This window comes from Hemibagrus wyckioides, linkage group LG10 (genome assembly GCF_019097595.1).
Source record: "Hemibagrus wyckioides isolate EC202008001 linkage group LG10, SWU_Hwy_1.0, whole genome shotgun sequence".
Taxonomy (NCBI): domain Eukaryota; kingdom Metazoa; phylum Chordata; class Actinopteri; order Siluriformes; family Bagridae; genus Hemibagrus; species Hemibagrus wyckioides.
The window spans coordinates 22499306-22521993 of record NC_080719.1 but is presented as its reverse complement, the minus strand read 5'-3'; the positions used below and the strand labels follow the sequence as shown (position 1 = coordinate 22521993).

General features: G+C 40.0%; 2 protein-coding genes across 2 annotated transcripts in view; both read right to left on the bottom strand.

The window, feature by feature from the left end:
* Nucleotides 1-3628, bottom strand: part of prmt3 (protein arginine methyltransferase 3) — a 60026-nt gene extending 56398 nt beyond the window's left edge. Inside the window, exons 1-4 of the mRNA XM_058401407.1 lie at nucleotides 3583-3628; nucleotides 2187-2307; nucleotides 904-986; nucleotides 26-75 (exon numbers count right to left, since the gene is read on the bottom strand). Coding sequence (XP_058257390.1) covers nucleotides 26-75; nucleotides 904-986; nucleotides 2187-2307; nucleotides 3583-3598 — 270 coding nt within the window. The 5' untranslated portion in view covers nucleotides 3599-3628. The remainder of the gene's footprint in view (nucleotides 1-25; nucleotides 76-903; nucleotides 987-2186; nucleotides 2308-3582) is intronic.
* Nucleotides 3629-4997: 1369 nt separating this feature from the next.
* Nucleotides 4998-11321, bottom strand: htatip2 (HIV-1 Tat interactive protein 2). The gene is made up of 6 exons (XM_058400251.1): nucleotides 11146-11321; nucleotides 9771-9954; nucleotides 8148-8255; nucleotides 7044-7181; nucleotides 6844-6905; nucleotides 4998-5710 (listed from the first exon to the last, which is right to left on the bottom strand). The coding sequence occupies exons 1-6, from the start codon at nucleotides 11250-11252 to the stop codon at nucleotides 5491-5493; spliced, it is 819 nt and encodes a 272-aa protein (XP_058256234.1). The 5' UTR covers nucleotides 11253-11321; the 3' UTR covers nucleotides 4998-5490.
* Nucleotides 11322-22688: the final 11367 nt, after the last annotated feature.

The window sequence follows — 22688 nt, the reverse complement described above, 5'->3', positions numbered from 1 at the left end:
CAAAATGAATCAGATGAACACTTACCGCTGTTCTAATGTAGTTTATCATCATTATGTATCCATAATCATCAAGCCCTGTGGAAAAAAAACATCCATAATTAACTGAAAAAATTCCACTTGCATATCAGCTGTATAGGGGTTAATAAAACAATCTCAGCATTCACGTAGAATGAAAAAGGAAGAGAGTGAGATTAGGAGTCCCTTAAACCTAGTAAAAATTCATCAACTAATAAATATGAATATTTACTATTAGTCGCTCTCACCACCAGGCAGACTGTGTACTGCATTCTAACACCACGTTTGGATACTACAGTGATTATGACTGATGTTATCTTATCAGATTGACTGACATCACTGACCATCTTGCAGATGACTGACATCACTGTCCAGATGAACGGTGTGGAGTGTGTGCTTTAGGCTCAGATACCTAACTAGTTAGATACCTAACAAGCTAGTTGAAGAAAGGCAACCAAAATGCATTTAAAAAGTCCTTCTCTACAATGACATCATACAGGAAGTTAACACTAGATCTGAAAAATCTGCTCAGTGGTCATCTGGTCACATCATCACCAAAACATCAAATCGCACAGAACTGAAACCATATAATGATGAGGTCTGAAGTTTTTAGACCCCTTTAAAAGATGAGCCGATTACTCATGTCATTGATAAATCCAGTTTCACATTTGATAAACTCCAGGGCATGAGCTTCAATCAACATGTGGAGCGACAATATATAATATAATCAACATATTATTATAATTATACACAGTGCAGCGAGTCAGAGAGGTCAGGGAGCAGTGGGGACATGCAGGACGTCTAGAGAGTAGGTTTGTTGAAAAACAGAAGACAAAAATATTGGCTTTGACTCTGAAATGAATGGAGTGTGATTAAAGAAATACTCACTGTGCTTTTTCACCAAGTCTGCTAGACTAATGCCGTGGTCAGCCCGGCAGTGACCGAGCGTTTCAGAAACCGAGCCGAGAAACCTGGGTCCAAATCACACACAGACATGCATTAGCCTCATCTTATTTCAAACTGTTATTAATAATAGATTATTGACATGCTTTTTTGTTGAACACATTCTAGCAACATACAGTAAAGTCGTAATAAGACAAGACAATATGTAAAACTCTTTCATGAGAAAATAATTTACTATATAATTTACACTTTATAAACGGCATTTACTGTAACAGGCGGATTTTGGTTAAGCTTTGTGTTATCATTGTAATAACTCCGCGATTCTACACTAGTGATGAATCGTTCGGGAATGAACCGACTCCAAGAGCCGATTCTCTGTAGCGAACGAGAAAAGAGAAAAAAAAGAGAGGAATCTTCAGCCGCTCCTGCTCAGCTCTACTGAGAATCCATACAAGAAGGGGCGGGACTTTATTTTGATTGGCACACCATGCAGCCAATCACATGCAGTGGTACAGGCCAGGTACACAGAGTGACAGAGAAAGGCGGGGGAGCTGGGTTTAAATACAAGCGCTTCGGGAAAAATTAAAGAAATGAACCAAAACCGAAAAATAAGCAACATCTGGCTGCATTTTGGAGACTGGAGACCGCAAAGCCGAGTGCAGAATTTGTAAAATGAAAATATCCGTCAGCGCAGGGTTAGCAATAAACCTGTAACTGTGTATTTTTTTTTTAATGGAAAATAAGTCTTTTATGAAAACATTGAATAAGAAACTGCTTACCAACACAAGGACCATTCAAAATCGCTAAATTAGGCTAAAATAGAAGGCTCCGAGTGATACTAAATGAAGAGCCTTTTGGGAGCCGGCTCTTCTAAGGGAGCCAAGACAAATCTTTGAAAAGATCCGAACGTCCCATCACTATTCTACATGCGTTTCTGTACAGCAGGGATCCTCAAATCTGGCCCACAAGAGCCACTTTCCTGCAGAGTTTAGCTCTAACCTTAATCAAGCACACCTGGGCATGCTAATCAATGTCGTCAGAATCATTAGAAAATCACAGGTAGAGGAGTTTGATCAGGGTTGGAGCTAAACTCCGCAGAGCATTGGCCCTCCAGAGAAAGATTTGAGGAACCCTGCTGTACGGCTTCATCTGGATACGCCGACTCAAAGCGTGTTTACATGGCCGTCTTCTTCATCCTCTATCCTCGAACCGTTTGCTCGCAGTCTATCAACCCTTTGAGGTTCCAGAAGTTCGGTCAAGGCTACTACCTGTCACAGAATAGGCAGGACACTCGCTCTTCTGCTCCGTGTTCATCTTCTTCCTCCATCCACTGGTCCTCATCCTCGCTGTCGGAGAGTTCAGGAAGCTCGTCACCTGCACCGCTGAGATCTTTAAAAATTGATATTGAGTACATGTGAGAATTAGTTTGCTTAAATATGAGAGAAATGTAATCACAAAGACGGCTTAAGGAGGATTAATACACACTGTGCAGTGACAAATAACCTCATGGTCTTAACATGAGACAGTGAAAAGGCAAACTGCAACTACACAATAAACAGTAAAGTACACAGACTCTACAGCAAAGGTTCCCAAAATCTGAATCACAGATTTAGAAATAAAAATGGAACTAAGACGAGCTCTAGATTTGAGATGCAACTTATGACAACGGTGGAAAGGTTTAAGACAGAAAGGTGTGAAAGTCAAGAATAAGCTCTTATTGTCATTTTAATCATATACAGCACAAAGTCATGCCTTATGAGTATAAACCAGGCTCCTGGGTGTGGATTGTTGTTCTGTTACTACTTGTAGCCCATTGAGTTGGATGTGGCATCCATCAATCCATCCATCGCTTTATTCCTAATTAGGGTCACCGGGATCTGCTGGAGGCTATCCCAGCACACATTGGGCAAAAGGCAGGGGTACACCCTGGACAGGTCACAGGGCCACATATAGACAGACAACCACACACTCTCAGTTCTATGGGCAATTTAGAATTACCAATCAACCAAAGGTACATGTTTTTGGACTGTAGGAGGAAACCGGAGTACCCAGAGTAAATGGGGAGAACATGAAACTCAACACAGAAAGGCCCCTGTCTGTTCGAACCCAGGAATCGAACCCAGAACCTTCTTGTTATAAGGCAACAGTGCTAACCACTAAGCCCTGGATGTGGCATCCTTTCAGGCAATTCTTCCAAACAGCCAAGAAATGTCAGTGCAAATCTATTCCTTTCGGGTTTAATTCCTTATGTTACATATACATTACTCTGTTCAAAATGTAGACATGGTACTACTGTACCCTGAGTTATAACTGTGCTTGAATAAATCTGTACTGCACTGATGGAGTAAAGTCTGTTAACAGTCCTGAGCAGGAATCTGAACATGTAAAGAAACATTTTAAAGCAGATCTATTCCATTTAACAAGAACACACATTCATGCTCAGGAATGCTTTCGATTAGCATTTCATTAAAAAAAAATACATAGCAAGGTTTGCATAGATTGCATCTGCTTATGCTGTTCTGATCAAGCGCGAGGATTTAATATCGGACATTAAAACCCAAACGTTCACATTTCGTGCCTTTTTTAATGCTTTTAAAACACTCAGACAAAAACCAAACTATAAGGAACAGATTATTTACAATATTTACATCTTTCACGTGTTACCTGTGTATTCCGCCATTTTGGCTTCTTCTGACCTTCTTCCGGGAGAGAATCGTCAAACCGGAAGTTTCATTCAGAATGGATTATTTAAAAGTCTGCTGATAGATAGATAGATAGATAGATAGATAGATAGATAGAATCTTGATTCTGAGTGCTCACTTGTAATGATAATAATTAATACGGTTTAATTACATGATATGTTGATATGTATTTAATTTCCTGCACTGGATCCAAAAAGGCCTGAGGCAAAGCCTGGAATATGTTCCTGCAGTGTGTGAAGGATTTCTCTGGGTTTTCTGGTTTTCTTCCATCATCCCAAAGCACACAGACATGGGGCCTGGCAATGATAAATTTCCCTTAGATGTTAAGGTGTATGCGTGGAATGTGAACACTTGCAAAAATCCACAAATTTAGAAAAATAACCACACAAACATCTTGTGCATCTATGACCTTTTATATTAGTTGTATATTCATTAATTATTAAGTCAAATTATTGTGTAGAACATTAAACTGTTTTTAGTCATGGTGGACTAATGTCTGGATTTCTCTTTTTTCAGTTTTCAGTGCTCTGGCTTTCTCTTTTTTCAGTTTTCAGTGCTCTGGCTTTCTCTGTTTTCAGTTTTCAGTGCTCTGGCTTTCTCTTTATTTCATTTTCAGTGCTCTGGCTTTCTCTGTTTTCAGTTTTCAGTGCTCTGGCTTTCTCTTTATTTCATTTTCAGTGCTCTGGCTTTCTCTGTTTTCAGTTTTCAGTGCTCTGGCTTTCTCTTTATTTCATTTTCAGTGCTCTGGCTTTCTCTGTTTTCAGTTTTCAGTGCTCTGGCTTTCTCTGTTTTCAGTTTTCAGTGCTCTGGCTTTCTCTTTATTTCATTTTCAGTGTTCTGTGCTACTGCCAATATGAGGTGATTTATGAAAATGCAAAAAAAAAAAAAAAATGACAAAGATGCAAAAGGTAAAGTCCAGTTGAACCTGAATGCAAACATTTGTCTGATTTCAGGATTCAGTGGGCATCTGCTCTGCATTCAGTTCTCACTGAAAGACAGAGTGGCAAATAATATCACATGGAGTCACAAAGAAAAAAGAAGCCCCAGGGTAACATCTAAGAACCTATAAGCCACCCTTACATTGAGGAATGATGACGGTCATGAGTCCACCATCAGGCAAGTACAAGTACTGAAGAACAATGGTCAGGAAGTCACTAATCTCCAAAAAGAGAGCTGAAGTTTCCATCTGCTGTTCTGTGGACAGATCCAAATATCCAAAATAAAACATTTTGGACAATATAAGAAGCTCATCCTATTTGTGAAGCATGGTGTTGGCAGTTCTATCTGCTCTGGCATTATTAGACTACACCAGGGTGGAAGTTCAGGTTACTGATCAATTGGTTATGAATGTTGATGTAAAGGAGGCAATGCATGGGGTCAATGGCACAACAATCAGTGTTTTAATAACAAAATGGTGAGCACAGAATCTGAAGGCTTGAAATGTGAAATTAATATGTTTATTCTTAAACAAAAAAAAAACTGTTTCAGTGATGCAGCAGTATTTTGTACATCATTTCTTAATCTAATCAAATCTTAGACTAAGCGTCTGTATATAACTCCCTTAAACATAATTTAACCTGAATTGATAGTCAAGGAAATTCCGTTCATTCCTTAATGAAAAAAATGAAAATAATGCAATTAAATCAAATCAAAGTGCACAAAACAGACAGTTCAGGACTCCTATTAGTGATAAGCAGCCTTTGGAAATAACTCATATCTGTTAAAAGCTCACAGAGAAACTGAAAATCCCTTATGGTTTTACACAATGTAGTTAAAAGTCTCTGAACAGCAGATCACCAAATCACCAAACGTCCCTTAATGAAGGAAGAAATTAAAGCACTTGTTACACGAGACTCGGACAATCCACAGCTTAAAGCTTTTCCCCGATCATGCCGAGGTTGTAAATGGCTTTGTTTTCGAGGATCTCGCTTTTTCGCTCTCCTTCGATGAGCGTGCTGATCAGCATGGCTCGAGCCACAGCGGTGATGGGAATGGACATCGCTGTGGGGAACACGGAGGCGAATGCTCCGAAAAACTTGCGTGCCATCCATTCGGCTGGTCTGCTCTCCTCTCTGTTCACCAACAGCACTCTGAAATCAGATGTCCAAACAGCTGTAGTAGACTGCAGTAAGAATAAGCAAATTTTTTTACTGTATCTATACACCGACCAGGCATAACATTATGACCACCTGCCTAATATTGTGTTGGTCCCCATTGTGCTGTCAAAACAGCCCTGACCCGTCGAGGCATGTACTCCACTAGATCACTGAAGGTGTGCTGTGGTATCTGGCACCAAGATGTTAGCAGCAGATCCTTTAAGTCCTGTAAGTTGCGAGGTGGGGTCTCCATGGGCTTAAAAGATGCTTACAGGACTTAAAGGATACTTTTGATAGATACTGACCACTGCAGACCGGGAACACCTCCACAAGAGCTGCAGTTTTGGAGATGCTCTGATCCAGTGGTCTAGCCATCACAGTTTGGCCCTTCGTCAAACTCAAAGCTCAAATCCTTACACATCAACTTTGTGGACAAAATGTTCACTTGCTGCCTAATATATCCCACCCACTAACAGGTGCCATGATGAGGAGAGCATCAGTCTTATTCACTTCACCTCTCACTGGTCATAATGTTATGCCTGATCGGTGTATATAGACACATCTTTCTTTCAAAATACTTGATTAATTGTACTTCTTCAAACGCTGAAGCCGTGGTCATCAGGTAACACCTAAAACCATAACTCACTCTCACTCTCTCTCACACACACACACACACACACACCGGGCAGGGAACCATCCCAGCTTCTAAGAGATCTCATTGCTGGTCTTTTAGTTATTCACCATGATGCTTATTATCTGCACCTTTTCTAAAGGCACCAATATAACTGATTGTGTTGTATCTTTAATTTATGTCACTTCCTCTTGCCTACGAGCCACATGTTGGTTGATTTCTAGACAACAAAAAAGAGTTGCAATATTTAACTGTAAATATACTTTAGCTAAGACTCATGAAAACATTACTGCTGTGACTTCTGTTATTATTCCAATAGTTGAGGATGGTATCAGACAGTGGAAGCACTTAATGCATTATAATAACTATTGAGTCAGTATACAAGCCAAAACGTTCTGTTCACACTGCAGCAAATCTCATTTCCCAAACTGCTGATTGTTTTTAAACAGGTTTTAATGTAACTGTATAATTATTATAGGCAAAATAAGTAACATACGCAGGTCTGTAGATGGAGTATCGCTCAAAGCCCAGCTCCTCTACATCTGCTTCAACTTGGCCCTGCAACACAACACCACACAGATAATACACACCTATACAAAACTATACAACCTGCACAATCCTGGATTATACAGCTGTTAGATTAGATCTGTTCCCTCTTTTATTAATGTTGCACAGTGTGTGTGTTTAAATTCACACCTTGGTTTTTAAATAAAGGAAACTGCTGGTTTTGTCAGCTCCTTTAGATGACTCCAGGTGGAAGTGTGTGCAACCACCAGCTTTGGCTAGTTCTGCTGATTTCAGTACGTAGTCGTGATCGACACGGATAAATCCCTCCTGCAAAACACACACACACACACACACACACACACACATTAACACTAGAACATTTTTCAGCATAAAACATTATTACATTTGCTTGGCCTGTCTAATGACCACAACCATCTCACACATATGCGCATCTTCCCTGAAATGTTGCCACAAAGTCAGAATCACATAATTGTACAGAATGTCTCTGGGTTCTGTAGCTTTACAGTTTCTATTCACTGGAAACCCGAACCCTGTTCCAGCACAACAATGCCCATGTGCACAAAGCAGCTCCATGAAGACATGGTGTGGAGGTTAAGGTTGGAGTGGAAAAACTCGAGAGCTCTGACTCTGACTCAACCCCACTGAACTCCTTTGGGATGAATTGCATGCTAGGGCGCCTCGCCTGACGACAAATTACTCTCTAGTGAATTTGTAGCATCAGTTTTTAATCGGTCGCTGAGAGTCAACAACAAGAGCCTAGTACCTTTTAAACATATTTTCTACTGTGTTCCATGGAATACCATTAACTAGGACTAATTTTCCAGGACTATATTTCCAATCCTGGATGTCCAATCTTCAAACACACAAAATATCATAAACTAACCTCTCAATTTGGACAATTTGGCCACGTATTTCTGATGTACAGACATAATCTACCCCTTGCTTTTGTCCCTCTTTATTTTATATAGCAACAAATCTTACAATGGAACTGTTTCTGTATATCACTGACACACTGCACTTGATCTTTGCCATTTGGTGGAAAAGTATTTTATTTCTAATAGGTATGCCGGTCGTATGACGTCCAACACAAAAGCTATGAATGACCTTTCCTTCTAAGTTCCTTGAGACTCATTACATCATTAAAAAAATTTAATTGACCACACCTATCTCTGCAGGCTGTTTATCAGATTATGGTGTAAAGTAACGGTAAACACTGTGTACAGTTTATCACCCAAAAAGATTTGAGGTTATAGTTAAAAAGCAAAAACTCACAGTCCCTGCTTTAGCTTTGGTTGTTCCAAGGCAGCAGTACCCAACATCATGACCCTGAAATGCTTGGGCATATTCATCCAGCTTCTCAAAGTCCACCACTTCTTGCACCTTAAGACAAATGAATATCAATCATCACAGTTTCCTAAACAGACTCATGTAAATCTTGCTTGGTAAAACTAACTATGGCCAATTTATTTCATAAGAATTTTCAGCTTGTTGCTCAGTCATTGGTGTAGTTTGATTGGTCTAAACAGTGCAGAATGCTGTACAGTGTCAGTACTGGGTCATCGTTAGGGCAGGGTTGTCATCATTATGACTATTTATACCACAGTGCTGCCGAAATCCCTTTTCTGAATGCTCAAGTGTGATGTTCTGTTCTTTCATTAATAACCAGCCATAATCACTGGCATATTGCTGTGTTACAAGAGGAATAACACACTTTGGGACATGCAGTTATAGAGAATTGCAGTGCTGAGAACCCAGAATTGATTGTACTTCCAGTTTCCATCATGCCAAAGTCAATGGAATTTTTTAAAATGTGTTTTTGGCTTTAATGCCTGAAATATGCTCTGAGGTTAACACAAATTCAAGATAATTTTTCACCTTTTAATTATATGGCACGAAAGGCATTAGTAATAATTATGCTATTTTAAGCATTTCTTGAAAAAGGTGGTTGCTAACAAGTAGCTAAATAAGATTACAAGCATTACACATCATCAGACTAAACAAGAAAACTCATCTACTACAGCCTTGTGGTGTTTCTATTAATAAACACATTCTTACAAGACTCAAAGTCTCCATTTATTCAGATTCTTCCACAAAAAGATCACACCAAGATATTAGCAGCAGATCCTTTAAGTCCTGTAAGTTGTGAGGTGGGGCCTCCATAGATACTTACAGGACTTAAAAGATACTTTTGATAGATACTGACCACTGCAGACTGGTAACACCACCACAAGAGCTGCAGTTTTGGAGATGCTCTGATCCAGTGGTCTAGCCATCACAATTTGGCCCTTCGTCAAACTCGTTCAAGTCCTTACGCTTGTCCATTTTTCCTGCTTCTAACACATCAACTTTGAGGACAAAATGTTCACTTGCTGCCTCTAATATATCCCACCCACTAACAGGTGCCATGATGAGGAGATCAGTCTTATTCACGTTACCTGTCATAATTTTATGCCTGATCGGTGTATGATATCTTTACTATACTGTCCATCCTGAGTAAACAGGCACAATGGCAATAAGGCCAAGAACAGCCATTATAGCTAAAAACAATACATTAAGGCTAGTTAATGGCCTGACAAGGTACATGGTAAATTCCGATTTTATCATTTTTTTAATGTCAAAATGAAGGAAAAACACAACATAAAGTGTTCTTTTCACAGATGTTTTCTCAGTTTGTGCTTTGACGATGACAGTAGTAAAGCAGGTATCTGTTTGATTATTTTTATCCTCATTAAACCACCCATTGAGTCCTTGTGCCCTGTGAATGGATGCTTCATCATGTGCAAAGAAGCTCACTGGACCACACTCTCCTGAGATTCCTGTGTTTGTCTGTTGCTAATACAAACTCACACTGTAGCTTCGTGTTTAGCAATCATGGAAGTGAGAATGGCTAATTACCACATTTTCATACGCTTTATCCTCAAAGCTCAGCCGTCGTCGGCCGATCAGGGTAACTTTGGTGAATATATTGCGCTGCACAATTTCCTTTAACAGAACTTTCCCTGTCTCTCCAGAAGCACCAAGAATAAAACAACTTTTATTCTTTTGCCTGAAGTTTTCCTCTAGTGCAGCCACATCCATCCTGTTGAATAAAAAAAACAGCAGGTTAATTTTATGTTCAGTGTGTGTCCTGCTCACTCACACACCGCTTTGATTCGGAAAGGAAGGTCCAGTGAATGCAGTGAAAACGTCACTTAAACATTTAGGGTGATCCTGTGGAGATTGTAGAAGAACTACCTGTTGTAGCCACAGTTCGGAGTATACACTTACTGATGATGATTTAAGATATAATATCTGATGTTGAGAAAAGAGATTGTGGCATGGTCTTTTGGTCATTTGACTCTGGTCCTTCAAAGCTGGAATTATTCCCATGGGCAGGTTCCAGACCAGGGGACATTTGCTGAACTTAAAAATGGCGTATCAAACGCTAGCGCTGTGATAAGTACAGCTTTATTTAATGAATATGTAAAAAGTGTCTCATTTGTGTGTTATAGTGTTTTTTTATTTTATTTAACCCAATGTCAGGAAGTGAGTGTTGTGTCATGACTGACTGAGCTCCAAATTGCTAGCAGGCTGACATGTTATTGTTTTTATTTAATGTAGTTTTGTTTTTTTTTACTCTCCATGATTTTCTTCTAGTTCTGAATGGAGAGCTAAATTAGCTAAATAGCTAACTTTAACAAGGCTACCTCACTACAGGAGGTTCAGGTGAGTGTTGGAATTTGCGCGCGCGTGTTCACGAGGCTCAACTGTCATTCACCTCATAAGACACGCCCTTTTATTCATCATGAATCATATGAAGAACATTTATTATAGTAGAAAATAAATATTGGTTAATTGAACTTGTAAAAACGAAGTTTTTTTTTTTTAAAAATCCGACATATATATGCATCTGTAACTTAAACTCGTTTAACTCGTTAGGCGGGGTTTTAAAAATATAACGCAGTTCACTTTTAGCATGCAAACATTCAACAAACACACCGAGACTAGGAGAATTATAGTATATATATATATGTTAATTATATTTGCAGTTACAGTCAGTGTATTGAACCTGTACTTTTAGTAAAAAGGTATTTAGTTGGACTACATTGCAGTGTTTAACATGCACTCATGGTGTAGGCTTTATGTAATATAAAAACACACTGACTATAGTGTTGATTATTGATTTATTAAACATTTTCAGCATGCACAAGGTTAATCAAGCAGTACCAATATTCAATATCGACCTTGAGTAATATTCATGCAGAGACTGAGATGCTCATAAAAATGTTACCCTTTATACGCCACATTTCCCGTTGAATTCTCCATGTAGTGTAAAAGCGCTGCGATTAACGCGACTAAAACAACTAAAACAGTAAAGCCGCTCTCTAAAAGCGTCATAACAGGTTTCACTGATATAGAAACACAACCGGAGAACTGATTCGCCCTCTTCCGTGTTTCAGCTCCTGGTTACGCGCATGCGCGGACCGCCGCCTTGGCTCGATTCTGTTTTAACATGCATTTTGATTTTTACGCCTTGCAATGACGCGATTTGGCCATTAGATGGCACTAGTCATTAGTCAAAGTCAAAAGTCAAAGAAGCTTTATTGTCACTTCAACCATATATAGCTGATGTACACAGTGAAATGAAACAACGTTCCTCCTAGACCAAAGGTGCTACACATAACACAGGCAAAGTACAGTGATGCAGACAAACATATAGACCGACTTTGTGCAAAAGAACAGTGTATACTCACTGTATACACTGTTCTTTTGCACAAAGTCGGTCTATATGTTGTTTGTCTGCACTGTCTTGTCTCGTCATCCTGTGCACTTGTTATATGTCTAGTTTATTTCTTGCACATTAAGTATAGTTTAGTTTTTATCTTATATTAAAGTGACACATGTAAACAGGATCAATATAAAATGTAAAGTGAAGTGCATGCAAACAGGACAATTAGTGTGTGTGTGTGTGTGTCTGTCTGTGTCCAGCACAGTTCAGTTCATTAGTCGTTCTTGCAGGTTATTCCTGTATTTTACAATTTCAAGGAAGCATTTTCAGAACTTTCAGCACTCGAGCTTAGCTTAGCGATCATTCAGATCATGTACAGTTCTGCTTGTGCATCTAATTAATTAGTTAATTAATTAATTAATTGGACAACATCCTTTATGGTGATGTGAGAATGAACTCATGAAGTGTATATAAATGACTCAATTTTGATCAGCAAGACCTACTCAAATCAGGATCAGTGAAAAGCAACTGTATTCTTGCATCTGAAATCTGTCTTGTGCTGAGAAATACTTCTGATGTTCTGACCATATGATTTTCACAGCATGCACAACAATTTGAGAAGAATGATTGTGCCAAAGCAACCTAAACTGCATGCCACACCGGCCCTTTCTTGTCTCCTTACATAATGCTAATGATCATTGTGAATAATATTTGGCATGCAAAATTGAGTCCCTGGTTCCCTCCAATCTCTTTGGAGGACATGCCTGAAGGTGGACTGGATAAGATCTGTTATCCAGATATGAATGTGAATCTGATATCCCGGGTCTCACTTTTGGTGCCTGAAGTGTAGATGTTCAGCAGAAACCTGCTTTATTTTGTTGTTCCCTAATCAATGAATTGGCTCAAGGCTCAATTTACTCCACTTTTTATCTGTGATCAAAAATAATGTAACTAAGCTGAATTTGTTAGGCTTAAGTAAAAGTACTATGATTTTATTCAAAAGAGAAAAGAGCCATTACATTGAATCATGGAGCAAAATAACAGAATGAGAGTATGTATAGTTTCTTACTTTCCACCTCTGGAAGTAAGTAGTTGGTGCATATGAGTAATGGATAGAAACAAGAAAATGAGGATTTGGTAATTAGTCTGTGTTTGTAAAATGCCTTGATGCTGCATCTTCAATTTTGGACATGTTTGTTCAGTGGACATGTTTGTTTAGTTCATTAATTTGACATAAAGTCTATCATTGTGTGTCCAGATCTAGATATCATTTATAGAGTAGAGTTGTGGAAATGTGGTGCCACAACAGTGAGGACTGATATTTTACCAGTATGTGATAAACTTCAGTTCTGATGCTCACATGCCTATTGCTGGTGCTTTTAGCATTGTGCAGGGGTCAGCATGGGCACCCTGACTGGTCTGTGGCTATCAGCCCCATATGCAACAAATTGATGCACTGTGTATTCTGACCCCTTTCTATCAGAACCAGCATTAACTTCTTCAGCAATTTCAGCAACAGTAGCTTGTCTGTTGGATCGGATCACACAGGGCAGCCTTCACTCCCCACGTGCATCAATGAGCCTTGACCGCCCATGACCCTGTCGCCGGTTTACCACTGTTCCTTCCTTGGACCACTTTTGATAGATACTGACCACTGCAGACCGGGAACACTCCACAAGAGCTGCAGTTTTGGAGATGCTCTGATCCAGTGGTCTAGCCATCACAATTTGACCCTTCGTCAAACTCGCTCAAATCCTTACGCTTGTCCATTTTTCCTGCTTCTAACACATCAACTTTGAGGACAAAAGGTACACTGCCTCTAATATATCCCACCCACTAACAGGTGCCATGATGAGGAGATCATCAGTCTTATTCACTTCACCTGTCACTGCTCAGAATGGTATGCCTGATCGGTGTATATATTATACATATATATAAACATGTATTAACTATATAAAATATATTCCATGTTAGCAGGGTTAAAAATGTTAGACATGTGAGATGAGCTGTTGTGGTAGTGTGTGTATCGTGATAAGTAACATGATAAAATATACAGGGTGCAAAAACTTCCCTTTTTTGAAGGGGAATGAAAGAAAAATTGTGGCTGATAAACAAAATTTATTTTTTGATAATGAAAGAACATAATTTCAAATTTCAAGTTCCAACATGTTTGAGGGCAATGTTCCCCAGACGGCTCATCTCGATTATAGGTGACATCCCATGGGCGGCGGCCCGATCTAACGCCCTGTGATTTTTTTTTATGGGGATACCTCAAGGCAGAGGTTTTTAAACATCGCCCCACAAACCTGCTTCAGCTGAAGAATGTTATTCGGCAGGAAATACCCCGAATTTCAGTGGACATGTTGGAACGTGTAGAGGGAAACGTCAGAAATCGGTTGCATCAGTGCACAGAGAACAGTGGCCACCACCTTCAAGATATTTTGTTTAAAACCGCATGATTTGAAATTTGAAATTATGTTCTTTCATTATCAAAAAATAAATTTTGTTTATCAGCCATAATTTTTCTTTCATTCGCCTTCAAAAAAGTGAAGTTTCTGCGCCCCACCCGGTATAATGTGGCAGCATGTGTGGTGTGTGTGTGTGTAAGAACGTGTAGTCACACGAGGTGTTAATATGCAGTGTAGTAGACAGAAGACATGTCCATAGTCTCCAGTGTTTACATAGTTCCCCAACCTCAGCATCAGCTAATTATAAACCTGCTGGTTATTACTGAAGCCCAGGATATGGTTCTCTTCATGTTTTGCCTGTGGAACTGGAACTGGATGTACATCTGACCTAAAGTTTGTACACCCCCTGCTTTAACGGATCTATAAGTCATTGTAGGGCTGAACTCATGCAGGAGGAGAGAAGGTCAATCGTTTCCTTCATTCAAAAACGAGTGAACACACACACACTTCAATCTAATGAAGCTTTTCCCTGCTGACTTTTTAAACTTCTTTGTGGAAAAAACTGCTCTTTTGCCTCCATCGAGCTTCAAGAGGTAAGAGGAGAACAAAAAAAGAAGAGTCTTCGATCCGTCAGTCCGCTAATTAGCGCTGAGGTGAAATTTAAAATGGCGTCCCGTTGCTAGGCGCTTGGCGGGACTGCGCGAGCGCCAGCTGTGGGTGGAAGTGGCCGTGAAAGCGCGCGCGTCACACGCACATGTCGAGACAATGTGGCCGGTCCAAGATCCCACAGAGACGGAGAATGGGAGCCAGCGCAGGGTTCACGCTTCACGAATGTCAGAAAACAGCATGGTCGCGTTAAGACACGAAGTTGTAAGAAAAGGCAATGCAATTAGCAGCGTGTTCAATGCATGCGCACTAATCAATGAATATGCATGTGCGCTCAAACAAAAGTGTTGCCAATACACTTAGTTAGCAATTAGTTCCCTTCGCATGGCCACTTTATTAGGAACCCCTTTACGTTCAAGTCAAGAAGCTTTTATTGCTTAACCACGCATAGCTGGTGCAGTATATAGTGACATGAAACAACATTCCTCCGGGACCATGGTGCTACAAAAAACAACAACACAGAACGTCCTCTTCTTCTTCCTCTTCTTCTTCTTCTTTCAGCTTTTCCCTTCAGGGGTCGCCACAGCGAATCATCTCTCTCCAATATACTCACTCTCCCTCCTGTGAACATGTCCAAACCATCTTAATCTGGTCTCCGTAACTTTGTCCCCCAAACATCCAACATGACCCGTCCCTCTGATGTACTCATTCCTAATCCTGTCCAACCTTGTCACTCCCAAATAGAACCTTAACATCTCCAGCTCTGCTACCTCCAGCTCTGACTCCTGTCTCTTCCTCAGTGACACTGCCTCTAAACCATACATCATGGCCGGTCTTATACACCTTCCCCTTGATTCTCGCTGATATTTTTTTTATCACAAAAAACAACACACAACTAAGGACTAAAAAAAAGCTGACACAATTTCACATAAAGTGCATGTGTGCAGTCATCATGTCTAATAAGCACAATGAATAATACATAAAACATCAGAATACCAACACCAGGGAAAAGATTCATTAGATAGAAGTATACACAGTTAAGTAGTCTTTGTTTGTCACATATACATTACTGCACGGTAAAATTCTTTCTTTGTATATCCCATCCAAGGGGGCTGGGGGTCAGACCACAGGGTCAGCCATGATGCAGTGCCCCTGGATCAAGGCGGTTTAGGGGCCTTGTTCAAGGCCCCAACAGTGGCTGGGGCTTTAACCCTGATCTTCCACTCAACAACCCAGAGCCTTAACCATTTGAGCTGTTTCTGTGTGTGTTGCATATTTTCATTATATTTTCAGATTTTTTTCTATTACTCATTATTTTCGTGTAAGGAAGTCTTGCAAAGTAAGAATTTCATTGTATGGTCTAAATCGTTGTGTTTTCTCTATGCACAAGACAATAAACCGTAGATTCCCTCATGTGCAGAGTCCCTCATGTGCAAAATTCACCCACTCTGCACAGCTGAAGACCCCACGCATGAACAAGCAGAGGTCCAGCAGACTAAAGAGAACAGAAAAAATTCACAGGAAGTGCTGTGTTAATAGTCACAGTGGATCAGGAAGCTTTACCCCACATGGGACACCAACCACTACACACACACATCTAGCGCAATTTATCTTAGTCTATCCACATCCTGGTTCAGTGGAAGGAACCCACAGAGACTCAGACAGTAACCAGTGCTGAGGCTCAAACCCAGGATCCTGGCACTCTGACCATGTGACGCTACCCAATGCACCAACACACACTTCTAATCTATTCACAAAGATTAAAACATGTAGTTTTTCAGTGTATGTGGATTCCCACTGCTTTGTTTAGCACCAAGTGCTTTGTGAAACAAAATTCATGTGGATAAATGCAGGCAACGTTTTTCACCATACATTTCAGTAGGTCAGGTTTGGATTGGTATCTGTTGCTGTCCATCTTGAACACAAATCTGGAATATTCTGGTCTTTTAAGTGCTCTGTGCAGCTTGGATAAAACTGGCCACTGGAGGGCGCTACTCAGGAAGCGTGCTTGGACCCCACAGATCGCTGCTTGTGGCTATATTTTGGTTGTTATAGCTATGAACTAAATTTGATCTGAGTCCAACAGACTGGATTTATAATTAAACCACCTGCACCCATGTGTTTCCTCTAGGAGGTCTGAATCAAATCCCACAAGCTCGGACCTCTCACCAGGAACGGTTTTGATCTCTTTAGTTATTCAGCACTAACACATTATTCCCTTCAACTGCATTATTTAGCGCTGAGGCAACTCTTTTGTAATAAATCCAATATTTGACGCGTTATTTTGACAGAACATCAGGGCTAATTAAGTTAATCCTTAGCCATGGATCAGCTGGGATCTGCTCCAAATCCACTCTGCCCCTCTCTGTTAGCTGACACTAACAAGCCTGACATGATTCTCGCCCTTGTCCATGACCCTTGTGTGCAACGGTCACCTCTGGGGTAAAAATCAGGAGCAGATTGTGCTGTCAGCCCCCATTACTAGCCATCATTAGCATTAGGATTAGTATTAGCAAAGTCCTGCTGTATAAGTCACACAGGAAGTCTCTCTCTCTCTCTCTCTCTCTCTCTCTCTCTCTCGCTCTCTCTCTCTCTCTGAGTGTGTTGCACTGGAATATATTTCTCATGACAGACAAAACTAGCTGGGACTATATTTGTATATTTGTAACAACTATATTTGTAATTAAAACCAGTGGTTAAGTTTACTAGCAAGATAGCTAAATTTAGCCTTTAGCCTAAATTGTTTTATTAAAATAAGACGAAAAGTGCACTAGCATGTTATTCATATGAAACAGAAATGTCTGTCATTTAATCAATAGCTTATTTTAGCTCACTAATAAATAGAATGGAATTACAAACTTGAAATACTGAGCTAAACAGAAAGAAATTAGCTAACTAATGGCTAACACGCTTATACATACACTATACTGCCAAAAGTTTTGGGATGTCTGCCATGAATATAATATGGAGTTGTTGCACCCTTTGCAGCTATAACAGGTATAGCTCTTCTGGGAAGGCTTTCCACAAGGTTTAGAAGTGTGTTTATGAGAAGGCACTGATGTGGGACGAGAAGGCCTGGCTCACAGTCTCTAATTCACCCCAAAGGTGTTCTATCAGGTTGAGGTCCTGAAGTTCCTCCACACCAAACTCACTCATCCATGTCTTTATGGACCTTGCTTTGTGCACTGGAGTGCAGTCATGTTGGAACAGGAAGGGGTCATCCCCAAACTGTTCCCACAAAGTTGGGAGTATGAAATTGTCCAAAATGTCTTGGTATGAAGCTGAAGCATTAAGAGTTCCTTTCATTGGAACTAAGGGGCCGAGACCAACCCCTGAAAAACAACACCTGATTTGGAGGGGTGTCCCAAAACTTTTGGCAATGTAGTGTAGCTGGCTAGACATTAGCTGGTGCTCAGGGTTGAACTGTGGAGCATATATAAAGCCTTTTAAATAATTATTCACCCCTTAAACATTGTGTTGACTTCCTCCTGATACCCTTTTAAATCTGGAGATATCTGAATATACTGTGCATGCAAAAGTATTGGCATCCTACAATAATATTACATCACGGTTCATTTTCTCTTCCACACTTTCCCACCAGAAGAGCTGTTTTCTAATCCACAGCCATTCTCTCTCTCTCTCTCTCTCTCTCTCTCACACACACACAAACACACGCTCACATCCGTTGAAAAAATGTTGTAGAAAAATTTTTCATCACGCAGCTGTGTGGACCGAGACGCAGAGCCGAGGCCGTGACGTTCTTTTGTTTAGTCACGCTAGACATCAAACCACGTCCTCTTATACATCAAAAGGAGAAACTAAGCCTCTGATCCAAGAGTTACAATTGATCTCGGCTTCACGTAATATCAGCCATTTGTAAGAACACACAGAATCGGTTTTAACGACAACGTTTATATAGCGCAGCAGTGTTCTCAGGCGGTTTAACGCTCTGAAACGACTGTGGCGTGAAGTATAGCATAAATTTAACTACTTTACCTCTAGTAGCATATAGCTCTGACCTCATATGTGGTTAAATCCATGGGTCAGGCTGATATTATGCTAACCGCTAGTCATGCTATCCCTTCATTCCTTCTCTAGTTGAAGTTTCTCATGCTTGTTTTGAGCTAGCTGCAGACTTTTACACTATATTAGGCAGGTAAGCAAATACTCAGGTAAGCAACCCCCAAGATCTTGTTTAATTAAATTAAAAAAAATGCAATGAGTGCAGACAGTGTATCTGTGAAGTAGACAGCCATTTCAGAGAAATGTGTGTGCACTATATTGGCTTAGATTCAACACAAAAGACAAAAAGACTTTTTTTTTTAAATTCAATTTAGCTATGTCCTGCCAACACTGGTTAAAGTTTTTAGCTGTTAAAATGCTGTGGATGAAAATCATAGCATCTGGATACAATCTGGATGACTACTTGCTGTCGAATCTCAAGTTTCCTGTAGCATCAGTGTGAACTCTGAACGTCAGTTTATTTGAGGTTATGATGCTGAAATCTTGGGCACGAGCTTCTGCAGGATCATGTTTACGAGCTGCTACTGAAGGTGATGGAAATATTGACGCCTATGTGTTTCACTTCATTTTGCAAACTCTAGCTGACTACAATGACTGTACTTTGTATTCCATCAATACACATCACACTCCCAGAAGAAAATGTAATTAGCCTCAGCCTTCAGTTCATTGAACCCCCCTGCTGTGTGATGCTCCTCTACAATTGCGGCCGAGAGAAAAAGCTGACTCGACACTTTTATGTTTGTTTTGTCTGAGAATAAGATTAATCCCGTGAACACACAAGGCTTGCCTCCGTCCCGCTAATTCTTCATTCTTTGCGCTTCTTCCATATCTTCCGTCACAAAAGAGAAGGAGAGGGGAAAGCATAGCGAGATGGTACATCAGAGCCTGTGCAAACATTGCAGCCTAATGGCTTTCCGATCTTCTCTGCCCCTTGAATTAACTGCGAGGGAATGTTGCATCTTACCCCAATGCTAATTCTCTGCTAATCCCTAACACACACACACACACACATCCCTCAAACTCACTATCATGGGTTGAGGATAATCACCTTCAGCCACCCAGGAAGCGCTGGAGAGAGAGTGAATGGAGGAAAGACATTCTCCACAATCCCTACAAACCTTCATCCAGCAGCTTCTTCCTTACCAACCAAGAAATTGAGAATATGCAAATGCTTCTTTGTAAGGAGGGAACCTAGTGAGCTTATAGGGATTACCACTTGTCCGGGCTATGCTCCCTGCCGTGCTAGCATGCTAATACAGGTGTTGGTAAAATGTTATTAGCCTCCAGCTAATTGGAGTGTAGCTTGGCTGTTTGTAGCCGTGTTAGAAAAGTCAGCGGGGAGGTTTCTGTGCTGTGGTGGGTCCGACATGATCCCAGATGAAGGAAAATCACCTGATTACATGACCAGGATCATCAAGGCTGAAAAAGAATAAAAAAAAAAAACATTCAAATATTTCAGTTTTGCATTCTTCTTTGATCGTTTCTTTTTTCTTTTTTTTTTCTTTGGATTAGATCCCTGTACATATCACTCCATCTACTATCTCTGTCTTAATAACACATGCACCAGATTTCTGTACGGCTAAAAAAACTGACACATCAGTTAAACACTAATCACAATGTGGGAAAGAGTGAAGAGGTTAGTGACACGGCGTGTTCGGAGACGAGAGGACGAGATTCAGCATCGGCGGTTCAAAGGAGTCCTTCGTTTTGTCCGGACAACGCAACAAAGGAGAGATTTGAACAGCAAATGCAACTAAATGAGAAGATCTAAAGCCAACATGGATATGTGCTAAGAGGCTTTGTCTCTTCATCAGAAAAAAAACATGTAGAAGTCATCTTTTTTATCTTCTTTTCTTTTCTATTATTTCCATCCAGTGTATTGAGCATTTGTTTTGTTTTTATAACACTTTAATCAGTAAATTAAAAAAAAAAAGTGAAAAACCTAAAGAAATATAGAGGAACTTACAATATACAGATGATTGATGAAATATGTGGGAAATATAACACACACGCTCAGCAGCTCACACACTCACTGTGTCTCATTGTACTGTAAGTCTGGTGTGTATGCAATGCTCTTCGAGTATAAATGATGTGTAGCGAGATAAACAGTCTTTAGAGGTGAGATCGAGCTAAACTAGAGACCGTAAGCTTCACAACTCTCACACAAAACCTGCCCCCAAGAGGAATATGGATTCTGATTTGTTTATCAGATTAGACAGCTCTGATGTACATTCAAGTCTCTTTCATAACTCTGTGTTCACACATTCATTACTCTCTAGCATCTCAGTCCTAGTGTTAAATATGCAATTCCTCAATAGTAAGATCATTCATGCATCCATTTCAACATTTTGAGACAACTGTGTTTTTTTTACTATTCATCACATTTGCATAAACTGTAGTCCTTTCTTCTATCACAGGGTACAGAGGTTAACATGTGTGTCCTCCTGATGATGGGAAAACTCTCTTCTGTTGGGCATCTTGGTGGATGTTAGAGACTGAATTGAATCTTGGATAGCAGCAAGGAAACATTTTACATTTTGCAGTATAGTGTTGCAGTGGGTGGAGTTGCAGCATCACGGGTGCAGCGTCCAGGGTTCGATCCTGAGCTCACTGTCTGTGGAGATTCACATGATCTGTGTTCTGTGCAGGTTTACTCCAGGTGCAGGTTTACTCCGGGTTCTCTGGTTTCCTCTCAGTGAAAACAACTATCAACTATTAACACTATTTTCTAAACTCTCTAGGTACTTCTTATTTAATATCTTCCGCCATCTATGTGTACTGTGATGTAAATACTGATGTAAATATGGTTAAATCCACAAGTGTGGATGTTATTGCTAACTTATCTATATTTATCTACTTTCTTCTTAGTCTTATATTTTTATATATATACTGTATATATATATATATATATATATATATATATATATATATATATATATATATATAATTTACATTTTATATATTTTGTGTGTTGTATCTTTTAACTAAGCTGCTGTAACACAAGAAGTTCCCTCATGGGATGAATAAAGTCTATCTATCTATCTATCTATCTATCTATCTATCTATCTATCTATCTATCTATCTATCTATCTATCTATCTATCTATCTATCTATCTACCTACCTACCTACCTACCTACCTACCTACCTACCTACCTACCTATCTATCTATGAAGATCAGCTAGATTGAATTGCCCCAGGTGTGTGTCCAACCTGTCCACAATCAAAAAATGATTTTTCATGTAATTCTATATTAAATTACAATCTGGTTTGGATTTAATAATCATTTATAAACAATGTTTGCCCTTTTCTTCTCTTTTAGCTGGTAGTATAGTTGCCGTAGCCGTACCTACAGCTGTCCAGTGCCTGAAGACCGTGTTAACATTGAGAGAACGTGACTGCTGCATGCTGTGTACTGTATGTAGTAGGCAGGCCAGATGTGCCGATGTGTTAATTCAGTATTATCTGAACCTGCTGGGAGGCAGCAGGAGCTTCACCTCCCCCTGGGTGACAATCTGTGTTAATCTGTTTGCTCATTTAATGAGTGTATTGTTCTGAAAAGCTGCCCCAAGTCTGAGAATGGCTTAGCTGATGGCATTTGAGGGCAAAAAGACCATCTGAGCTTCAGTGATACTGAAGCAGACTTTAAATCTTGGGAACGTAAAAGTGAAAGCAGCTGGAGGATCCAGTCTCTCTGTCTGTCAGGATAAATGAGCACTAAGAGCTCAGCATCCTGCACAGAAACCTTACAGAGGTTTTTCACATATAACGTGTTGAAAATCACTCACATAATCTTATCTTGAAATTCACACACACACACCGGTCAGCCATAACATTAAAATCACTGACAGGGGAAATGAATATCATTAATTAATTTGTTACAGTGGCACCTGTCAAGGGGTGGGATACATTACAGCAAGTGAACAGTCAGTTCTCAAAGAAACATGGGCGAGTGTAAGAATCTGAGTGACTTTGACGAGAGCCGCATTGTGGTGTTCAGACGACTTGGTCAGAGATTCTCCAAAACAGCAGGTTTTTTGTGGTGTTTCCCAGTATGCAGTGATTAGAAC

Bases quoted from the DNA above. Each gene is read 5' to 3' on its own strand.
- htatip2 (XM_058400251.1), bottom strand. From the start codon at position 11,252: ATGACGCTTTTAGAGAGCGGCTTTACTGTTTTAGTTGTTTTAGTCGCG. The intron at 6,906-7,043 runs GTGTGAATTTAA...GTTGTGTTGCAG, and splicing joins TCCTTTATTTAAAAACCAAG to GGCCAAGTTGAAGCAGATGT. The intron at 5,711-6,843 runs GTATGTTACTTA...ATCTGATTTCAG, and splicing joins TACTCCATCTACAGACCTGC to AGTGCTGTTGGTGAACAGAG.